The sequence below is a fragment of the Castanea sativa genome, chromosome 6 (genome assembly GCF_040712315.1).
Source record: "Castanea sativa cultivar Marrone di Chiusa Pesio chromosome 6, ASM4071231v1".
Taxonomy (NCBI): domain Eukaryota; kingdom Viridiplantae; phylum Streptophyta; class Magnoliopsida; order Fagales; family Fagaceae; genus Castanea; species Castanea sativa.
The window spans coordinates 15996646-16019057 of record NC_134018.1 but is presented as its reverse complement, the minus strand read 5'-3'; the positions used below and the strand labels follow the sequence as shown (position 1 = coordinate 16019057).

At 32.5% G+C, this 22412-nt stretch overlaps 1 protein-coding gene across 2 annotated transcripts; it reads right to left on the bottom strand.

Moving 5' to 3' along the window:
• Window positions 1–6105: 6105 nt before the first annotated feature.
• On the bottom strand, window positions 6106–14263 carry LOC142638148 (diacylglycerol kinase 1-like). 2 transcript variants are annotated; one of them, XM_075812148.1, is made up of 13 exons: window positions 14128–14263; window positions 13161–13368; window positions 12920–13042; window positions 12666–12794; window positions 12144–12229; window positions 11024–11147; window positions 10452–10500; window positions 10007–10089; window positions 9406–9473; window positions 8505–8579; window positions 7074–7161; window positions 6809–6925; window positions 6106–6678 (listed from the first exon to the last, which is right to left on the bottom strand). In XM_075812148.1, exons 2-13 carry the CDS (start codon window positions 13353–13355, stop codon window positions 6355–6357), a joined length of 1461 nt encoding a protein of 486 aa, XP_075668263.1. In that variant the 5' UTR covers window positions 13356–13368; window positions 14128–14263; the 3' UTR covers window positions 6106–6354. The 2 variants fall into 2 exon arrangements, with proteins under 2 accessions (XP_075668263.1, XP_075668262.1); XM_075812147.1 differs by lacking the exon at window positions 14128–14263 and adding an exon at window positions 13798–14030.
• Between the last annotated feature and the right edge of the window lie 8149 nt (window positions 14264–22412).

Here is a 22412-nt window from a genome sequence, read left to right as displayed (position 1 = left end):
CGAACTATTAATTCTGAGTTTACAAAGAACTTGTGATTTACATCTTCTGTGACTTTTCACATAAATCACATACAATGCATCTCATGGACTATATGATAATGTCCCATATTCATGTTACCATTATTTTAGATAATAATAAAATAACTTTATCAATCACAATATTAAGTCATACATAATATCATACATAACATCATACAATAGGATTTAAGGGCACTAATCCTAACAGGTAAGCGGCTTGGTGATTTGGAGTTGTGTCATGATGCTTCTCTTTGGCTGCTGAAATTTCAGGAAGCCACTGTTACTGCTATACCATTACTAACTGAACCTATGGTCCAACAATGTTGGTTGCCTCCCTCAAATCAGTTGTATAAAGTGAATGTGGATGGAGCTGTTTTCAAAGAAAGGAAGGAATCTAGGGTGTGTGTGTGATAATTCGGGATGCTAATGGTTTGGTTGTGGCTGCATTGAGCAAAAAAATCCATGCTCCTTTAGGTCATTTAAAGGTGCAAGCCAAAGCATTTAAATCTGGATTGCAATTTGCCAAAGATGTGGGATTACAGGAGTTCATTTTAGAAGGTGACTCTCTCAATGTGGTTCATGCCCTTCAAGGTTTATCATCTCCGTCAGCTTCGGTTATGCATATAATTTATGGGATTCAAAGCTCTTGTCATGATGTTAGGAAATGGTTGTTTTCTCATGTATGTAGACAAGGAATAAACCTGCCCATCTCTTAGCAAAACATGCTATTAGTATTGTTGACTTTATGGTTTGGATGGAATAGAATTCTTGTTTCTTGGAACAAGCTCTCTATCATGATGTAATGTTTTCTTCCGTTTAATGTAAGTTTTCAAGTTCGCTATCAATATATATATATATCATAGGTTTAATTAGTAAAACCCACTATTAGTATTTGAGAGGGGAGAATAATACATTGCAGTACTCTCAAAATGTTGAGAATATGAGGTAATTATGTTAAGAGCCTGTTTTGTTCCACTATTTTCAAAATGTTTTTCATTTTCATTTTTTAAAATAGTGGGCCCCAATAATATTTTTGTTTGGGTAGGGTTTTGTTTTCAATTTTTCAGAAAATTAAATCTACATTTGGGTGTAAAAAAAGATGAAATAGTCCCAACATTCAACCAAGTCGTATGATATATAATATGATTTGAACCTATAACATTCATTCCATCATGATAATTACTCTTTATTACTAAGACAAAAAATTAATCAGTTTCTTTTTGGTGGACCGTGGATGCAACATTGAATTTCAAGTTCCTAATTCAATGATAAAATATTCTACCAATTGAGCTAATTGAAACATACGGCCTAATAATATAGTATTAGCAAAATGATTATAAATTGTATTTGTAATATAAAAGTTCTATAAATATTACTTGAATTTTTTATTTTGTATGCCATATCTCCCACTTGGACAAGTGTTTCGTTCCTACTACCTATGCAATTTCAGTTGTTGAACCACAAACCAATATTCGATTACTCTTCCTAGTTGTAGGAATGGCCGAATGAGTAAATTGGAATTGTGTGCTGTTGATAAATAGGAATGAGTTCTGCAAGTTCCAGAAGTGAGGGATCAAGAAGGGTCTAACGGTATGCTTGGTAACTGTTTTTTTTTTTTCTTATTTTCTGTTTCCAAAAATAATTTTTTATTTTTGAAACTAAAAAACTTGTTTGACAACACAAAATTTACAGGAAATAAAAACCGTTCTTGAAACTCAATTTGTGAAGGAAACTGAAAACATGCAAAATGTTGTTTTTAGTTTCTAATTTTCAAAAGTCAATGAAAACACGCATTTAATTTAATGAATTCGTCTTATTTAATGAGTTAGCATTAGAGTTCAAATCCTAGTAACAACATATTTTAGTATTTTCTTTTTTTTTTCTTCAAAAAACTATTTTTTTTTTTAATTTCAACTAACCGAACATGTTTTTGATTTCAAAAATACCAAAAAAAGAAATTGTTTTTTCTTTATAATATCAAAAACAAGTTTTTGAAAATAAAAAACAAAAATTATTACCAAACATAACCTTTAGGGCCAAAATGGGCAAATGCCCTTTTCGCACAAAAAAAAAACAGCATTATATCCCCTTTCCCAAACTAATTAGGGAAATACTTCTCTTTTGAAACTCGATTTTCTCAAAATCGAGTTAAGCCATATAGTGGTGTTTTAAGGAGCCTATAGTGACGTTTTAAGAAGCCTATAGTGGCGTTTTGGAACTCGAGCTCCATGATATCGAGTTATAGGTATAAAAAAATATATAAATAAAATAAAATAAAAAAACCTTGCATGGAACTCGAGTTCATGGAGCTCGAGTTCCAAAACGCCACTATAGGTCCTTAAAACGTCACTATAGGTCCTTAAAACGTCACTATAGAGCTCTAGAAATTTTTTTTTTTTGAAACTCGATTTTGAGAAAATCGAGTTTCAAAATAAGGGCATTTCTCTCAAAATTGAGTTTCAAAAGAGGGGTATTTCCCTAATTAGTTTGGGAAATGAGGCATTTGCCCATTTTCGCCTAACCTTTAGCCTTAAACTTTCCATGGACCATGTGAAGAGGGGTGTTTTAGTTAGTAGAATTGTGGAATCCTAAGAGCATTCGCATCTAGTTTCTTCAAAAAATTTCATTTTATCATCTCAAAAACTACTTTATCTATTATACCATACCATTTTACAACACATTCAACATCTCAACTTTTATTTTCCTATACAATACATTAAAATAATATATATCTACACAATAAAATATACAACACAAAACCATCTAACCTCTTTCTATTAATAAAAAATTGAAGACACAATAAAATAATATTATATAAGGTTACTTGTAAGAGGATACAATAGCACAATGGTATTTTTTTTACAATTACAACTTAGCGTAATGCATACTTTCAATGTTTGTGAATGCATGGTAAAATACCATTTTGAGGCTTTTAAACAAGCCCCAATACTAAATGCTCTAAAAAGGAATCTCTTAACTACTATGCAGCTCCGGCTGCTTGGAAGGAGTAGTGTAAGATGCCTTTAACGCTCTGTTTGTTTCACTAGAAAACTTTCTGTAAAGATAGTTTTCCACATTTTCCAGTGTTTGGTAGCACTAAAAAAAAGTAGTCAATGGAAAACTATCTTTGGTCAACGGAAAATTCTAATAAAAATAAGGCTTATTTTCTATAGGTTGTTTTCCAAAAAAAATTTTTGGAAAACAATCTCTCTCTCACGCGTTGCATCTTCTATAAATATTATCTTCGTCTATAGCCGTGGGAAACATAATTTTTTGGCATCTTTTCTCTCTCATAGTAAGTTTTCTCACTTTTTCTCTCTTCCCTTTGCTTTTTCTCTCCTCACACCCTCACTGTGATTAACTCTGGTCTCTCCTCTTCCCATAGATCTCTCTCTCTCTCTAACTATTTCTCCAGGCAGAAATTACTTCTTTTTCATACATAAAGTGCAAAAAAAAGAAGAAGAAAAAGAAGAAGAAAGAATGAATGAGATAAAATTTTTAAACATAGTACCTATATTGCTCTAAATTGCTTTTACATGGGACAATATTTGCCTTGGACTAATAATATTGTTATATAATGAATGATAATTGTTTAGGAGAATTGCATTTGTTGGTAAATACTTTTTTTGTTGGCAGATACTATGCAGTGATGATACATCATGCAGTACATTATGTAAATACATAATTTAGAATAATATTGAAGACTTGTGGTTGATCATAATAAACAATTAGTATACCAACAAAAAGAGTAGATAATTAAAAGTTATCACTATTTATATTTATTGAAAATATATTCTCTTGTCAAATTTATATATATATATATATATAGGCAAATGATTGATATGTGTGTGTGTACATACATACGTTACTATCTATATATATATATATAAACAAGATGAGTGGTAGAGATCATAAAAATTTGATAACTAATTAATTTTGATTGTATATTTTCAAAATTTTAGTATAAAAACCAAATTCATTCTTGGTTTTTTAATTTATAATGATTACATTAGTTAGTTTACATAATATACATGTTTTAAATTATACAAGAAATATTTTGAAAAAATTGCATACCAAACACCAGAATACATTCTCAACCTCATTTTCAAGGTCGTTATCAAACATTAGAAAATGAGATAGTTTTCTAGAAAATGCTCTTTAGAAAATGAACCATTTTCCAGAAAACGTTAATGCTGAAACAAACAGAGCGTAAATAAACAGAAAATTTTCAATCAGCCAAAATAGCCCATTGAATTCTTTTAGACTTTTGTGTCATAGTTCATATAGTTGGGTCCCAAATCTAGTCTTCTTTTAAAAAAAATTTAAGAAAATCAATTAACAAATTTTAATAAATTTCAAAAACTATAAAAATCATTATCACCAAAATTATCAGGCCAAAATATCAATCAACACAAGAATTAACAAAAAATTTTCACACATAAAACCATTTCTCCTTGAAGTGAAAAATTATGAAATAAATCCATAATTATAAAAGAGAGGTGCTACGTCCACAACATTTTCACAATATTTTCACAACAAGTCATAGGTAGTTAGTTGTTATTAGTTCAAATTTGAACCTAACGCTAAAATTACTTTTTGCCCCAACAATAACAACCAGTAACAACCTATCACTTAATACTTGTTGTAAAAATATTGTGGACATATCATTTCTCATTATAAAAATAGTTACAATATCCTCTCAATCTTTATGACTAACTTGAGATCCACATCAAATTCAATAAACACCTAAAAAGGTATACTCATATAGCATTTTATGTGGCACATTTTAAGGGGTGTTTGTACTAGATTAATGGCTAATATCGTAAATATTGACTAGTATGGTAAGATAAATATTGTTCTTTATTTTTTTTAATAAGCTTCAATATTATTTAATCAAACTAAAATAGGGGAAGTACAGTCAACCGCTGTCCTTGAGACATTGTTCAATAGTAGTGTGATGTGGAGAGAGAGAGAGAGAGAGAGAGAGAGTGAAAGATCCCGCTTATTGTGTAAATAGTGGCCAAAGAACCAAATATCAAAAGAGGTGCTACGTCCACAACATTTTTACAACATTTTTACAACAAATCATAGGTGGTTAGTTGTTATTAGTTCAAATTTGAACCTAACACTAAGATTACTTTTTTGCCCCAACAATAACAACCAGTAACATCCTGCCACTTAGGATTTGTTGTAAAAATGTTGTGGATATATCATTTCTCAAATATCAGTTCCAACTTAGACTTCAAAATTTTTTTAAAGGTAAAAATGTTCTTTTATATCCTTACATATAAAACATGTTCTATTTCATTCCTAAAATATAAAAAAAATTATTTTCGTCCCTAATCCTTCTGTCCACTTTAATTAAACCTATTTTAGGGTGACGAAAGAATTGAAACTATATTTTAGGGAAAATTCTTAGGTACTCTCGGAGTATAGTGAAATGGTGCTCCCTCCTCTCACATTCATGATAGACCCCACCATGAATTTAATGAGCGGACCCCACCATAAATGTGAGAGGAATGAGCACCATTCTTCGTGCTCCGGGAGTACCTAAGAATTACTCATATTTTAGATACACTATTGATATAGTTTAGATTCTATTTTTGTCATTGAAATATCACATAAATTATTTTCACCCCAAATCTTAACATGAGTGAACGGAAAAACTAAATATATAATATTTAAAATTTAAAGGACGGAAATAAAAATTTATAAATTTTTTTATAAGAAAATTTATAAATTTTAAAAAGGAACAAAGACCTGGACTATTTTAGCCATTTTATAGACCAAAAAAATATTTTAGCCATTTTTATATTTATAAAATTCATGCCATAATAAATTTTATAATTAAAAAAAGGGTCATGCTAACAGAAAGTTTTGACATCATTTTAAGAAAGTTTTGACCCACTTTTATGGGAATGAAAAAAACTGTCAAAACATTAATTGCTTTTTTTTTTTTCCCATAAAAACTTTTTTTAAATAGATTATTAACCATTGCCCTAAGGGCATCCATTAGCATTTCCATTAAAAAAATAAATGTGAGAGAGAGAGAGAGAGAGTCCTTGGATGATTCAGGATCCACTGGGATGTTTTCAAAAAATTATACATGTATATGACTGTAATTGTGTAAAAGAATTTCAAATTTACAGAGGCAAGAAAAGCTGTTTACAAGAATGTATACTGCCAATAGCATACCAGCATTGGCTGCAGTATACTCAATTGGATCACATTCACATCTACTAAAAATAACTCAAACGCAATAAGAAAATGAAGGCTAATGAAGTATAAGAAAGAAAAGTATATGTGCAAAAGAAGAATGGGTCAGGTCTTAGGTAATTAACTGAGATGAGCTATGTCAAACTCATCGGGAAATTTAAAAGTGTCAGCTGCACCAAACTTCCTTCGTTCTTCCCAATCTTCCAGGGATTCTTCAGCACTATCCTCTTCTTCATCAAGGTGACCAACAGGTGAAGAAGGGTCATACACACTTTTAGATCGGCAATTTGGGGTGGCAAGCATGCTCACTTGGCCAAGGTTTGAAATTTCTACCACAACGGTATCATCATCATCTGGGAGGGGTTGTTTCCATGGCTCCCCATCAATTCTCATGAATGTATGGTCAGCTGCACCCTTATGGAACTCGAAACGGATTCTATTTGCCTACGTGCAGACAGGACAATAAAGCTTAAAACTCAGAGACAGGAATTTGATTTGTGTTTGAACTAAAGAGCAGAATAAAACATGAGTATGCAACAAATATTACTTTGACAAAGCTTAATCTAGCTCCTACCTGTGCAAGACGAGTCCCATGTCCATTTGGAGAGAGCAAAACAAGCCCATGCCAAGCATCTCTAAAACCGACAATCTCAATTACACCATCATCCACATACGGGGGAGTTAGGTCCCTCTGCAAATTTATTCAGAAATAGAAGTTCAAATGTATTGCCAAGAGGTATTTCTGAACTGTTAGTTTTTGCCTTTTTGGACAAAGACTGTACAGTAATTTTTTTGTTTAATAAAAAATTTAGAGAGACAGAGAGAGAATCAGAACTAACATCATGCGATTTCTTCCTATGTGGAGTTCCCCAAGGATTAAGTCCACCAGAAAAACTGGGCAAGTTAAGGCAAACAATAGACCTAATGCTGCAATGAAAGAAAGTGTGTCAGTGAAATGAGGAGTCAACCCTTAAAAAAACAGAAAAAATAAATGAGTCAAATATTGCATCTAGAGTTGATGGGAATCATGGAAAGGGAAGGGTGAAAGTACAAAGCATGCTCAACAATAATTAATATTTTTGGGACATTACAGATTATCCCATGTTTACACGTATTTCATTTACCTCCTCACCCTTTTGAAACTATCACTAAAATGCCCTGAAGTTTGGCTTTAGACTAAATTGAAATCATGAACTTCTATCCAAGCTAACAGATGAAAATACTCAAATCTCTACTAATCAACCACTCCTCTCTTTGTTCTGTCCCAGTTGCACCCAAACACACACATAAGCAGGATCATTTTCTTTCTTCTTCATCACCACCAATCCACTCATTACTCCTAGATTCTTTAAACGTCACTTCTACTCCTCTTCCTCCTCCTCCAATGGAACCCAAATGATGACATCTCTTCCAATTCAATTCAGCCCACCTCCAAGAAACTCGACTTCATCCTCCAATTCCTCAACCACAAAGCTCTCACATGGCTCCACAACCTCCCAAACCAACAACCACCTTTGCCATCCACCTGGTTGCCTGCCCTACCTCTAGCTCTGGCCCCACCCACTTCATGAAACCCAAATTGGCTGATTTTTTAGGACCATTACCTATATGGAATCCTAGTTATGGTTATGGGGCTGTACCAAGTGCAATGCTGGGGTTTGAGATTTCAAGGACTTGTACAAGCCTGGGATTGGGGAGGTGAAGACTGGAAATGAGGATGCAGAAAGTAGAGTGGTGTGAAGTGTTGCAGGAGTCCACATCCCCTTATCCACTGTGTTTGGTTGGGGATGTGGAGAGTGGAGTGGTGTAAAGTGGTCACATTGATGGGAGGATCAGGTGCTAGAAGATGACAATGCTGGAAATGACTACTGGCAGGGTCTTTCTACTCAAGTGGTATATATGTCTGCAACATCCGATGTGCATCTCGCGTGTGCAGAATCTATTTCATTGGATGGAAACTTAATAATTTCAATATACTCCAAACTTCCCGGAGTTTGGTAACACAATAGAAAAGTCAGTGAGTAAATTGCAAAAGATATTATCAGCAGGAGGTGGAGGGGGGTAATCTGCAATTTTCTCTAAACTTTTTTGAATAGGGCGTTTTGTACGAAAATACACACACACAAATACTGTTAAAACACAAAGCTTGCACTGAAATATCATTAGGTGCACATTTTTTTTAAAGAAAAATACAACACAACTGTTACCAATGATAAAAGCACATACAAGGATACTAAGAGTGAAACAGAACATTAGTATATATGTCTTACCTGCGAGGTATTTTCAGATCCTCCCATTGACCTTGTCTTTTCATGATCCTAACCTTTGTCAGATGTGCAATGTTCCTGAAAGAAGATTAAGCCATTTTCACTGTCATAAACAACGGACAGAAGACCAGTAAAGTTGAAGACAAATTTAGCCAGGCAATCCAGACATGTGGACATTTTCATATTAACTACCGTTCTAGACAGCAGACAGGTAAGACTAGAATCAGAATTAAACTGTGCAATACATACACCAAATCCATATTCTTAAGTGTCCCAGCAAATTACCCTGAAGACCCCACATGAACCTATCTGAAGTTCTGAGTCTGACAACTTAGCTCAAAAAATAAACGTAAATAAACTCTATTTGTACCCTTAAAAGAAATTGCAAATTAAGGAGACCTAGGCCGGAAAACCTTTAAATAATTTCAGTAAAAAAGTATCTATACACTTCATAGGTTAGACAGAAACAGGTTAAAACACAAGGTCTGAGCTCCCACAACTCAAATGAACCAAGAGGAGCTGCTTGGTATGTCAAGTAGTTTAAAGTAATTGCAGTACAGTGGAAGAACATTAACAGAATTTTCACACATAAATTAATGAATAAAAAATGTATTAAACAAATACGGATATATCTTTCAAAGAAGATTATCTAGGGGTCCAACATCTTAATCTAACATAACAAGACTATTGAAAAGACAGGCAAACTGTTATCTGGAGAACAAACAACATAGCCCAATAATTATGAACAGAACACAACAGGAAATAAGCTAGAAACAGAAACCCACAGGCTTCAATATTAATTATCTTTGCAAAATATAAAACCTTTGATCATACAAATGTCAAGCAAAGTAGTAAATTTTAGTTTATCTCTATGCAAATTACAATCACCTATCAGGATACTCACCGTGAAGAAGGATGAAATAGAGAAGCACAAAACCATCCTTGAGTGCATCCAAGCTTCAAATAAGTACTCTGACCCATCAAGAAAATATAAAATGAAGGGCAATAATTAGTGACTCTTGTACAAAAGCAATCAGGAAAAGGGACTGGTTACGCCCAGGTCATAACAAATCTTTTTTCTTTTGATAATTCAATAGTTACAGAAATGTGGGAGAAGAGATTCTAACACTAACTCTCCTAATAAAGGATGGCAGGCTAAGCCAGTGATCTACAAGGCTCTTGGCATTTCTAACAAATTAAATGTGTCTTATGATAAATCATCTATTTCTAAAATCTAAAACAGCGTGCAGACTACAAATAAGTTAAGTTTTGTGTATCATATATTCAATTAGGGTGGTCCCAGAAACCAAATATTAAATCATAGACAATCACCTTTTTCTCTAGAAAATTAATTTTAGAAAACTAAAGAATTATGTCATGACAAGTTTTCTCATATTTAAATGCTTCATATCACAATGTGGATGAGTAGGGGAGCAGGAAGGAGGTTGGGGTTGGCACTTGGCAATTTCTAGTGATTACTAATTGCAGAAATACAGTAGTAGTACCTGATTGACTAACTGATTTTTAAATTTTTCTGGGTGCAACTTTCTCTCAGAGTGAAATGCATACGATACTTGAGCATCCATTCCTGAACATAAGAAAAGTATATTGGTTAAGAAAGTCGGCAACAACCTTAAGTGTGAAGGTATGGCAACACAGATCATATAAACCTTTATTAAGATTGATGACAAACAACAATATTCTAAAATCTAAAAGTAATTAAACTGAGACAATGAAGAAATTTGCTAGGGCATGGGCAACAAGAGCAATCAGAAACTTTGCATTATATTAGATATTTGTAAAAATTTTGTTACTTTTCATCTTTTCTTAATATTTTGTTTTCTTTAATTTTCTTGGATTGTGATGTCAAAGGTTTATAAATTGTTCTTTGTCACCATATGCCTCTGAAAGATCGTGAGAAACCTAGACAAACATTCTAAAATTTCTTACCTATGCTGAAGTAGTTCCAAAATCCCCCACGAAATGTATGGTAGCCCTCCTGAAAATAGCAAATAGATAATTTGCCATTAAGCAAACAAGTCAATGCCAAATTTAAATGAAGCAAAATTTAGAACACATGGAAAACAAAAGAAAGATATACAAGCTCCCTGCATGGTTCGAGTTGTAAATTAACATGATACAAATATAACCCAAGTTAGAACTTATATTATGGTATCTAGACTAAAAGGGCCTATTACTACCTGCACATGAGAACCCAAGGACTTTATTTTAAGAATTAATAAATTTTAATTCTTTTAGTACTTTGAAGTTCACATTTTGACAGAGTTCAAGAGTTCACCTCTGGTACCACAGAGTTTCTTTGAAGAATTACTATAATGGCCTATTGCTATCTAGAACAATTTAAAGAGAGATTCCAAAAAAAAATCATACAGTAAGTATAGTATTGAGCATATATCTTTTTTCTTCATATGCAGGCAGCAAATTTAGAATTAATTATATAAAATAAACAAAGGAAAAAAGAGCATGAGAGTACGGGGAAGAAGAGTAATATGAAGACTCACCATATTCAATGTATCTGTTTGGGAGACACGATGAAATGCATGCAAAGAATGGGGTAGTTCAAGAGGTGCAATAGGGTCACAAGATCCTTCTTTTGGAGCCCTCATCCTCATTAAAATATGCCAGCTGAAAAGCAGGAGAGAGACCACACAAATGCAATAAAAGGTAAATAATTAAATAATAAAATAGGATCATCATTCATTTATTCCAAACATAAAGATTATGCAAAGTTATTTATGGTCTCAGTTAATCATAGCTATTAATATGAACATGCTCAACCAGTAGTTAAAATGCTCAACCAGTAGTTAAAGTGCTCACTAGTACATCATCATGTAGTCCATTTTTAAGAAATCATTTCTGTATAATTTTTTCCTTAAAAAAAAAAGAATTAAAAACAAAATATTGTTGAGAGGAGTATGGGTAAGATGATGATAGCATAGCACTGAGTTTTGAACCTAAATCAAAATATTAAAATTTCCAATGACAAGAGCTTAGGAATGGATGCATTTCATGCATTGCATTTGAATGAAAATTGTATGAAATATTACTATTTACATGTCTCATCTATATTTTGACAAAAAGGATTTACTTTTCCTTGTTTTCCCTCACACCGAAATTCCAAAATTTCTGGCTGGATTCTCCACTTCATGTTTGTTTTGATACAGCATATTAGGTTTTAGTCTCATTCCCTCTGTTCAGATCTACTAAGGCTCCAAAGAGACAATTAGAAAGGCCAAAAAAGTGGGAGGCAAGGTTACAAGCAAAGACATTACAACGATTTTTCCACTATCAAATTAACCTAACATGAATGAAATCGCAGCATAGATTCACATAGCCAACCAAGAATAGTACATACTAAGCATGCATCCGATCAAATGTCTATAAGTAGGAATTACAACTGGACGAACTCTTTGTGGCAAAGCTCCTTATCACAAGTTATTCTAACTTGTCGAATTCAAGTCTTACAATAATCAGCCACATTGAGGCAACACAGCAATTTTAAATATGTATCCGGGAGTGTCATTAGTACACCATGCAATGATGCTAAAAACATTTATACTTTTCTGAGATTGTGTGTTTGTGTGCATGTCAAATTAAGTCAAAGCTTGAAGTAGAATGTACCTGTCAATTTTCATTTCCTTTGCAATCTTAACTTGATTCAAGAAAAACTCCACAGATTGACAGTCAGTACCTGGATTTTTCTTTCCCTGTAAATTACCAGTGACCATGTCAACAAAGCTTTTAATGCTCCACATATATGAAACAATGTTTCTCAAGAAGAAAATAAAAGGCTAAGCAGCCCCAGGATTTTGCATTTTCATGCATGACTAAAATATGTATATTAGCATTGCTACCAGGTGAGACACAGAGTAAAGCTTTCTTTAAAAGCAATATATATATTATAAAATTTAAAATTTTAAAAAAAAAAAAAAAGAGAGGTTATGTTTTCTCCTATGACAAGTATTAAATGTAGCAACACATAACAAATGTAGATAATTGTTATATGCAAGAAATATTCCATGTCATTAGTAGCAGTTCCTGATCTACGCAATCAAGAACTAAAATAAGAAAATTAATCCAGAATAACCAACATTACAATTCAATAATTTCATCTTCCCAGGACCAGTAAGCATTGAATCTTACCCATCCAAAAGAAAATGGTAGGTTGTTTCCAGTTCCCAATGGCACTGTTGCAATTGGAGGTGGCTGTGGTAGTTTGAGATCACATACTACTCCAAGGAGCCAGCCGGCAGTACCATCTCCACCAGCAACCTAATGTATATATTACAGTGAAAATGTATAAGCCATAAGTATGTGCGCGCGCTTAGGCATGCGCGTGTGTGTAAGGGAATTGGGGAAGGAAACAACATGAGCCATAATTTAAAATGTCCACTCACAATTATTCTCAGTCTCTTCTCAATTTCAGTTGCCAAAGTATCTCCATTCTTCTTAAGAATTCCTAAAGTAACATAGAGCTGGTGTAGCACCTTATCAGGGGCCTTTTCTCCCAAATCAAAAACCTGAAAAAAATTATTCACCCGAATTTTTAATCACATCACGGATAATGAATATTCTAACCACAACTGCATATATCCTATCCTAAGTTGAATTCAACTTGTGAGCAAGTCATAGAATTACCTGGTTTTTATTTAGTACAGCTTGATATGTAACAAGAAGCTCCCCTCCCAACTGGCCTCCGCTTTTAGAATTAATGAAAACTATCACTGGACAGGCAGGTACATGGGAAACATCTTTTACTTCTGACCCGGGTACAAGTATGTAATTTGGAATGTAGAAGTCCTTCAAACTATTATCAGATACTGTATCACCCATTACGAATTCCCAACTGCAGATCAAACAAAATCATCAACTTTGACAATTAAGTAACAACTAATCTATTTCGAAGTTCACTAAAACCACGTCCATGCAATTAGACTAGTATGTTTTTTTTTTTGGGAAAACAATGAGTATACTCCTAAATCAATTAACATACTTTACAATGCTAACAATTTACAGGAAACACAAACATATTTAATCAATGAAACGTATTCAATGTTAGATTAAACTATGGAGTAGATTCGGAAGTGAATTAAAACATACCAAATTCCCATCGATGCATAATATAGTCAAAGAACTCTAGATTTATAAACAGAACACAATGTCACAAAACTTACATACATGCTTGCTTATACGTCGCATTTGATCAAAAAAACAATAATTATGAAGAACCAAAAAAACGAAAATTGTAGAAATGGTAGGCACAAAATTCCTACACCTCCTAGAAAGAAAATCGCAAAATGAACCCCCAATATCTCTGGCTAAACTTTGAGAAATCAACGACAATTCACGCAATCGATTCCCCGAACGGATCGAAATCCTGTTCAGGAATTCCATTTCCGTTTTAGGCTCCGTTTGGTCGACAAGGACATCCAAATTTAAAAAATAAATAAAAAAATCCTCGGAGGAGTGTGTTTTGGTTTTCAAATAGCTTGGATTTGTCGGCAACCAAACAAGTTCTCCACTTATAGTTTATTCATTCACAGAGACGATTAATATAAAACGTTGTCGTAAAGAGGGTATAGATTAAGGATAGAAGATGCTTTACCTGTAGAGATATCAGATAATACTCTCAATAGAAAGAAAGAAAGAAAGAAACAGATTCGAAGTGAAGAGAACAGTGTTAGGTATCGCAAGCGATTCTCTGTTTTGGGATTATATATTTATAAATTTGATATTTATTATATGTTTTTTTTATATCAGAAACGCGTTTGGTTGACAGTTTGAAAATTCAGAAAGCTGTGAGAAAGAGGAAAAGTACTGGGAAGGTGCTCTGCTCATTTCTCAACTAGAAGTCTAATAGGCAAAATATAACCGCATTTAAGTTGTGCGGTTGGGACTTCTGAGCTTTTTTTTTTTGTTTTTTGGGTGGTTGTTGGGAGTCTGGGACTCGAGAGTTTTTGATTTGGGCTGGTTTTTGCGCCAAAAGAAAGAATATTGGATGGAATCAGAGCGCTTGAAAGGTTAGGAGGGAATGGGAGGAGTCTTTATTAGTGTTTGTGTGCGCGTAGAGCTTACGGTTGTTCTACACAGAACGGACCTGGATGGAGTATGCTGTACGCCGCGTGTCTATACACTACAAATATTATTATATATTAGCGTTTGTGTGCGCGTAGAGCTTACGGTTATTATGCTTTTCCACGCGGCGTAGATTTTTTTTTTTTTCTCTCAAAAAAAAAAATCTACGCCGCGTGGTTCGTATTAATATGATAGCACTTTGTTTCGCCAATATATGATTTGATTTTTAAAAAAAAATGTGTAGATAGGAATTAAATTATAAATTTTTTATTTCATGATAACTGGCTTTATCAATATATAATTTTTAAGTGAGTAGAGGCTTCTTCCCAATGACCAATTTTATTAGACACTTTAGGATACGGACACGTGTCCGCATCTCAACGTATCTAATGGAACTGGTCACTAGACAGAAATTCAATTATATTTTCACTTTTAATGGGGTTAATGGGACTCATGCACCCTGCAAAATAGTATAACTTAATCAACTTATATTAGCCTTTGAGTATTCGCGTGTGCTCAATGACTCTTCTACTTTTTTTTTTTGTAAAAAATAATAATTTGCATTCATTTTAATTTGAAATTAGTATACTGTGTGAGTTGTGTAATTAGATAAGGATAATGTCCAATTTTTTAGCAACTTCCTCTAGCATTTATGTGCAAGTTAGCTTTAGTGAGAATTAATTTGAATTCCAAATAAAAGTGGTAATTTATAAGAAGAAATGTCTAAAATTTAGGAGCTACGTCCACAACATTTTTACAACATTTTTACAACAAATCATAGGTGGTTAGTTGTTATTGGTTCAAATTTGAACCTAACACTAAGATTACTTTTTTGCCCCAACAATAACAACCAGTAACATCCTGCCACTTAGGATTTGTTGTAAAAATGTTGTAAAAATGTTGTGGACATATCATTTCTCTTTATAAATTAATCAAATAAGGATAATGTCCTAACTTTTAGCAACTTTTTTTAGCAACTATGTGCCATTTAAGTTTTATTTAGGAAGAAGAAATGCCTAAAATTAAAAATATTAATCATGTAAGAATAATGTTTTAATTTTTAACAATTTTAAAGTCCACGATTTAGAAACCAACTTAGAGTCCACAGCTTGAAAACTCCTTAAATAGTAATATTGATAACTTACATTCTCACTACCAAAGATGGAATATCATTAGACTTGTGATCTCTTATCACCATTATTCAAGAAATATCATTTGGGTTGTAGTTTCTCAAGCTCAAATATCTATCAAACAAAAGAAAGAAAGAAAAAAATCTCAACCAAATATCTTATATTCTAATATATAAAAGCTTAAAGTTCATTCAAGAATCTTTTAAATCATATTCTAGTTTTTTTTTTTTTTTTGAGGAAAAATCATATTCTAGTTTATTTCAATGTGTATCAAGTATCATTCTAATTATCTTATTATAGGATATCAAGTGTCTCTGTATATTAAACACACTTTAATGCTAAGTGTCCTACCAATCATTCTTTAATTAAGTGTCAACTATTTCTACATGGAAATTCATGTATTTAAATTTATAAAATATAAAAACACTCCATTCAAATTTATTATATTTTTATGTAATAGTATGACTATGAATGTGAACATTATACTACTTATTAAATAGAAATTGTGTGACAAGTAAGTGCTTGTGGGATATGAGGAGTAAGAATCAAAGTTTAAGTCTCCAAAAGAAATTTCACACACATATACACTTAAATTAAACTATAGTAGAATTATATCTTCCTAAAAAAAAATAGAAATGGTGTGTGTGCGCACACACACGTGTGTGCACATGAGCACGTCTTAAGGGGGGGTTGCACTACCACATAACTAAAATCGTGCTTTTAAAACACAATATTACAAATTTAAGTTTTAACAGAAATCATGTTTTAAAACTATAATTTATAAAGGCAATGTGAACGGAATATGCAATAATTAACGTGTAATAAGATTTTTTGATGGTTTCTAAAAATAAAAAGTTTTTCTAATAAATTATGCATACAAACTACAAAACAATGAATTATTAACTAGTTTATTTTTCTTTTAAAAAAAATATGTGCATTACAATTTTTTGTTAGAATGATGTACATTACAATTTTTTTTTATTTTATTCAATGTACATTACAATTCATAATTGTATATGTGGGGAGTAAAAATAACTCAAGTAGGCATGTGGGCCTTTGGGCTCTAGCAAGAAGGGTCGAGCTGTTCATAAGCTAGGAATTTGTTAGTACTATGAATCGGCCCATATGCCGAGGGTCCGAGGATACAGCCGAGGGTGAATTCCTCCTCGGACCGTTCCAAGAGAACTCGAGAATTCACTACAAAGGGCGAGGCAGAATTCTGGAAAGACTGTTGGTTAAAAGGGGGAGGTCCTGAACCTTCTAGAGGCACCAGTGTTAAAGAAAATATCAAGAGCTAAGGCTGCCACCTCCGCATTAAAGACTCTGCACCTACCTCCCTGGCCGCATTAATGGGGAAGTGACCCCTGAACAGTAGGGCTAAAACTTCTAGTCACTGTCCAAAAAAACATCAGGGAAGGAAGTATTTAAGGGTGGTGAAGGCCAAAGGAGAGGGGGCGGAGGAATTGTAACCTTTAAAAGAGAAAGAGAAATAATACTGAAGTAGTCCTCGGCTTACGTCCGAGGAGGTTTATTTGCAATTATCATTTGTTATTTACATGTGTTTGTAACTTTTAGCCTGTTATTAAGTTCTTATTACCTCTAACCTAGATTCCAAGCTCACACTCTACAAATTTTATTGTTTAAGGCTTATTGAGCCTGAGCCCGTAGCTGTTTTTGGGTCCAGGTGCGATTGTGCACTTACAGTATATTTATTCTTTAATATACAATTAAAGGATACTTATTAATAAACTAAGACATTAACCGATTTTTTATATAGGCGAGAATTGAACTCTAGATTTCTTATTTAATTATTAAAAACTTTACCAATTAAGCTAATTAGAACCTTCCATGATATCAAATGTTACTATTGGATGAAGGACGATATTGATTTACTGGTAGTGCAAGTGCAATTATGGAGGCTTTCGCACTGGATGCATACTCGAGTAACGGCAACGATGTTCTTCTACGAAATGACGCGGCAACTTCCTATGTGGCCACCATTTGAACTTATGAAAAGGCGAGGGCTTTTTCCTGGGAAATGACAAACAAATGTCCCTCTTTTCGGGTCTGAAGACAATTTTGGTTGCCTTTCAAACTAAGCGTACTGACTCAACATGGGCCTACATTTACAGGCTAGGAATTATTGTAATGTTGTCAAGGAAAGTGGGCTGGGTAGGTCGGATTGTACACTATGTTCATGGGAACAAGATTGATGGTCTAAAACTCTTAAAAGAAATTAATGGGCTTCTTTTTTCCCCTAGTGAAAAACTTTGAATAAGAGGGGGAAAAAGAGAAAGAGAGAGAGAAATCAAAATTGGATACCAAGAGCTTCCTAAGGAGGACTCTTTATTTTCAAAAGGCAACTTAAAGCACAACGAAGAGCCCATTTTATTAGTCTATGAGAAGTCATGTTCTATGTTAGCTTTATTCAGTAACAAAACTACCTTTCTCAGTCAAAAAAAAAAAAAAAGTAACAAAACTTTATATGTAATGTATTTTTTTTGATGATTTGTTGTCGTTTTCATGTAAGTTGGGGTAGTGTATCTGAGCCTCTCCTTGAAGACTGGAAATTGCATCAACCCAAGATCTCACGGCCATGGCAATTGCAACTAAGCCAACAAAATTGAAAATGACCATGTGGATAGGAGAAGAAAACAAATTTCAAATATTTCTCACTAGCTGGCTGGTTTCCCACGAGGATCATAGCATGGTTATTGATTAGTTCTAGAATCATTTTAGCATTACTTGGGGAAGGAAAAAAGAAAAAAGAAAAAACACAAGTCTAAGGCTCCCCTTCCCAAGTAGCTTGTAGGTTGTACTCGTAACACAACTTTTCTAAATGCCAAAAAGCTTCAGCAACTTCAGGAGAAATTGCATTAACATGGAATTTCTAGACTAGTTCATCATAATTCCAGTCAAGGGGTCAAGCATGCTTTTCCTTCCTCCCGTGCAGTACTAACAAAGACTTTTGTAACCGTTGATTAGGCCTAGCAATTGGCTCAGGAACCTTCCAAGTTCAAACTTCAAACTATTATGGTAGCTAGCCTTCAAAACCAGGGGCAGAGTCAAGATTTAGAATTAAGGGGGGCGGCTCTACTTCTAACTGTGGAGGCTTCAACCTTCAGCTTTGTTATTCCTTGGTCGTTGAAATTTTTTGTTTTTTGTTTTTTTTTATAATAATTTTTATTGTCTCTAATACATTCAGAGTAAGAACAAAATTATTCTGTTTAAAATTTTTTAAAGAGTTGGGTTGTTTGTTTTATGTAAAATTGGTTGATTAGACTTAATGTCTTTACTACTTGTAATTTTTATTGGGCTATTTGTTTTTATAAATTATTAATGTAATGAGTGGTTATTAGTAAGTAAAAATAATGATGTAAATAATGGACTTTGTACAAACCAGTAAGAATTTGTTAACTAAATAGTTTGTAACACTATTATAAAAAAGTTTGTTAATGTAGTTGCGGGGGGCGAAAAGTAGGCCCGTTAATCCAAACTCGTTGTTTTGAATTAAGTTATAGTTCACTCGCACAATTTGATTTATAGAGGTGGGATGCAAGGTCAAACCTGTGATATCCGTTATGTAAGAAGAAATGAAGATTAGAGGTAAATTGTATGCAAAGTGAAAATGTTCAACTAGAATTTGTATAAGAAACAACTACGTGTTCGTCCTCAGGTTCAGTCTGAGGATGAAGATACAATTTAATGGTATTTTTCTTCCTCTCATTCTTTTTTCCCCCTTGATCTAGGTGCTTCTTGGCTTTATATAACATAGCCAGGATGCATCTAGACCTTACATTTAGAAGGCAATGATAAACTATTTTGATACTTGTCCTATCATGACTTCGCTAGAAGGTTTTTACACTTGAGCATTAGTTGTGGTAATACTATTCACAATCATTTCTCCATTAATACGGTCAGCTAAGTGGTTGCAATGCAATGCATTTAATGCGGAGGAGATGTCCATCTTGTACTTCCTTTCTCTTCTCTTCCTAGTTTAGAATCAAGTTTCCCTTCTCTTCCTGGTTCAGAATCAAGTTTCCCTTATTCACCATTAGGTTGCCCTATGCAGCCTCTGACTCTGTCCCTCGGCCATCTGGGGTTAGGCAAGTGTCCTAGGCATCCTCGTTAGATATGGTCAGGTAGCCCACGAATGCATACATTCTGAGATTAATCTGCCTATGTTTCCCGAGGCCCCCACCGTATGAGTTTTGCTTGCCATCTAGGCCCTCGTCCCCTCACAGTAGCATTACTCTTAAAAGAATCAATGATATTGTTAAGGAGGGTAAAGTATAAATTTACTGAACAAAATTACTAAAATTAGTATGTATATATATATATATATACACACACACTAGTATTGTTTATTAAAAAAATTAGGGAGTCATTGCCCCGAAAGTCCAATTTTACCTCTGTCCATCAAAACTAAAGAAACTTGGCTGGACTCTTTTTTTTGCTGAATGGCTGGACTCTCTTTATCAAAACAAAGGGGGTCCACTAATAAAACAAACATTATTTCTAGCCTTCCAAACAGTGGCGGAGCTAGAATTTTAGTCTAGAGGGGGCAAAATTAAAAGACGAAATTAAAAGTGAAATTTATTTAAAAAACATTAATCAACAATACTAACAAAATAAATAAATAATTGTAATCAAATATGAATATATTTCATATTATTAAAATAAATAAACAAAAACAACCAATTCATAACTATTAAAAAATTTACAAACTGATAGAGTAAAAATATTATTAGTGTTACTTAAAAAATATAATGAATAAATGTTTGAAATTATTTGTTGTGATTGGTGACATGCAAATTTGTAAGATATAAGTAGTAAAATTTGTAATATCTCTAGCATCATTCAAAGATAAAATGCTGTGAAAAGTATCATAAATAGTAAAAATTGTGTAAATAATGATATAAAAAAATAGTAAAATAGGAGCAAGTTGTAGTAGACAAGACAAAAGTAATGATTTGGTCACTTTCAACAAGTAAAAGTTTTTGACTACTACTACTACAAAAAAAAAAAAAAAAAAAAAAAAATTTAGGAGTAGGGGGGGCAGGTGCCCCCCCTCGCCCCCCTTTGGCTCCACCAGTGCTTCCAAATATACATTAACAATAACCAGCAGATCAGTAAAGTGCTCAGGATTAATTCTACGGTTCTACCACTTGAGCTCAGATGGAGGGTTAAGAAATAGATGAATTAGATATAATCTTGTGGTGACATTAATTGCATCTAGGTTTTTGTCCACATCGTTTTCAATAGAGAAAGTCTAACCACATAATAAAATCTCATACCATTTTTACAACAATCTTGTTTTAAGTTAAATATTTTTACTTTATTTCATCTTATTTTGATTAGGATGAATTGACATTTCACTTATGAAAGTGTTGTGATATTTTGTTGTGACAGTAGAAAAACTCCTTTTATGTATATACTAGCATGTAACCCATGCAAACGCATGAATACATTTAAAATTAAACATAATTTTTATTATAACAATATAAATAATTAGTCAAACTATTATTAAAAAAAATAGCATGTAACACATCTATTAATGCATACATATAGTTACATGTAAGATTAAACATAATTTTTATCATAAAAATATAGATAATTAGTCCAAAAAAAAATTTTAAGTCAACGTACATACTTAATCACATATTAAAATTCTTATCTAAATTTAATAATACTTATGATTATTTTTTTTTCTAATTTTTAATAAGATAGAACGTGTTGTAATTTTTGTTATGTGGTGATTTTTATTGAGTATATGTGATTGTTTTTTATTTCGTAGCTCATTAATATTAGATTCTTAATATTTTTCACACATTAACTCACTTGATACAAAGATTAAAAATCTTAGGTAGACACATGACACAAACTTAAATGATTAATTATAGTGTGGTTTCCGCATAAATTTAGACACAATTTTTATTATAAAAATATAAATAATTAGTCAAATTATTTTTTAAAAATAGCATGTAACACATGCATATGTATAGAAACATTTAAATTAAACACAATTTTTATCATAAAATATATAAATAATTAGTCAATTTTTTTTAAGTAAACGTAATTAGTCACATATTATAATTTAATACTACTTATGATAATTCTTTTTCTAATTTTTAATAAGATAGAATGTATAGTGATTTTTATTGAGTATATATTATTAGTTTTTTATTATAAATTTTATAGTTTATTAATATTAGATTCTTAGTATTTTGCACTAATTAACTCACTTTGCACAAAGATTAAAAAACTTAAGTGGGCATATGACACAAACTTAAGTAGATAATTAATTATAGTGTAGCCCTCACATAAATCTAGACACATGGCATAAAATTGGGAACTCTAATTTGGAATTCTAATTTGAGTTTCTCTCAGCTTCACTTATTATTATTATATATATAAATTAATATTAGATTCTTAGTATTTTGCACCCATTAACTTGCTTGGCACAAAGATTAAAAAACTTAAGTGGACGTATGACACAAACTTAAGTGGATAATTAATTATAGTGTGGTCCCTATATAAATCTAAACACATGGCACAAAATTGGGAACTCTAATTTGGAATTCTAATTTGAGTTTCTCTTAGTTTCACCTATTTTATATATATATGAGAAAGAGATAATTTATTCTACTACCATTAATAACTTTTTTTAGAGTGTGGATGAAAA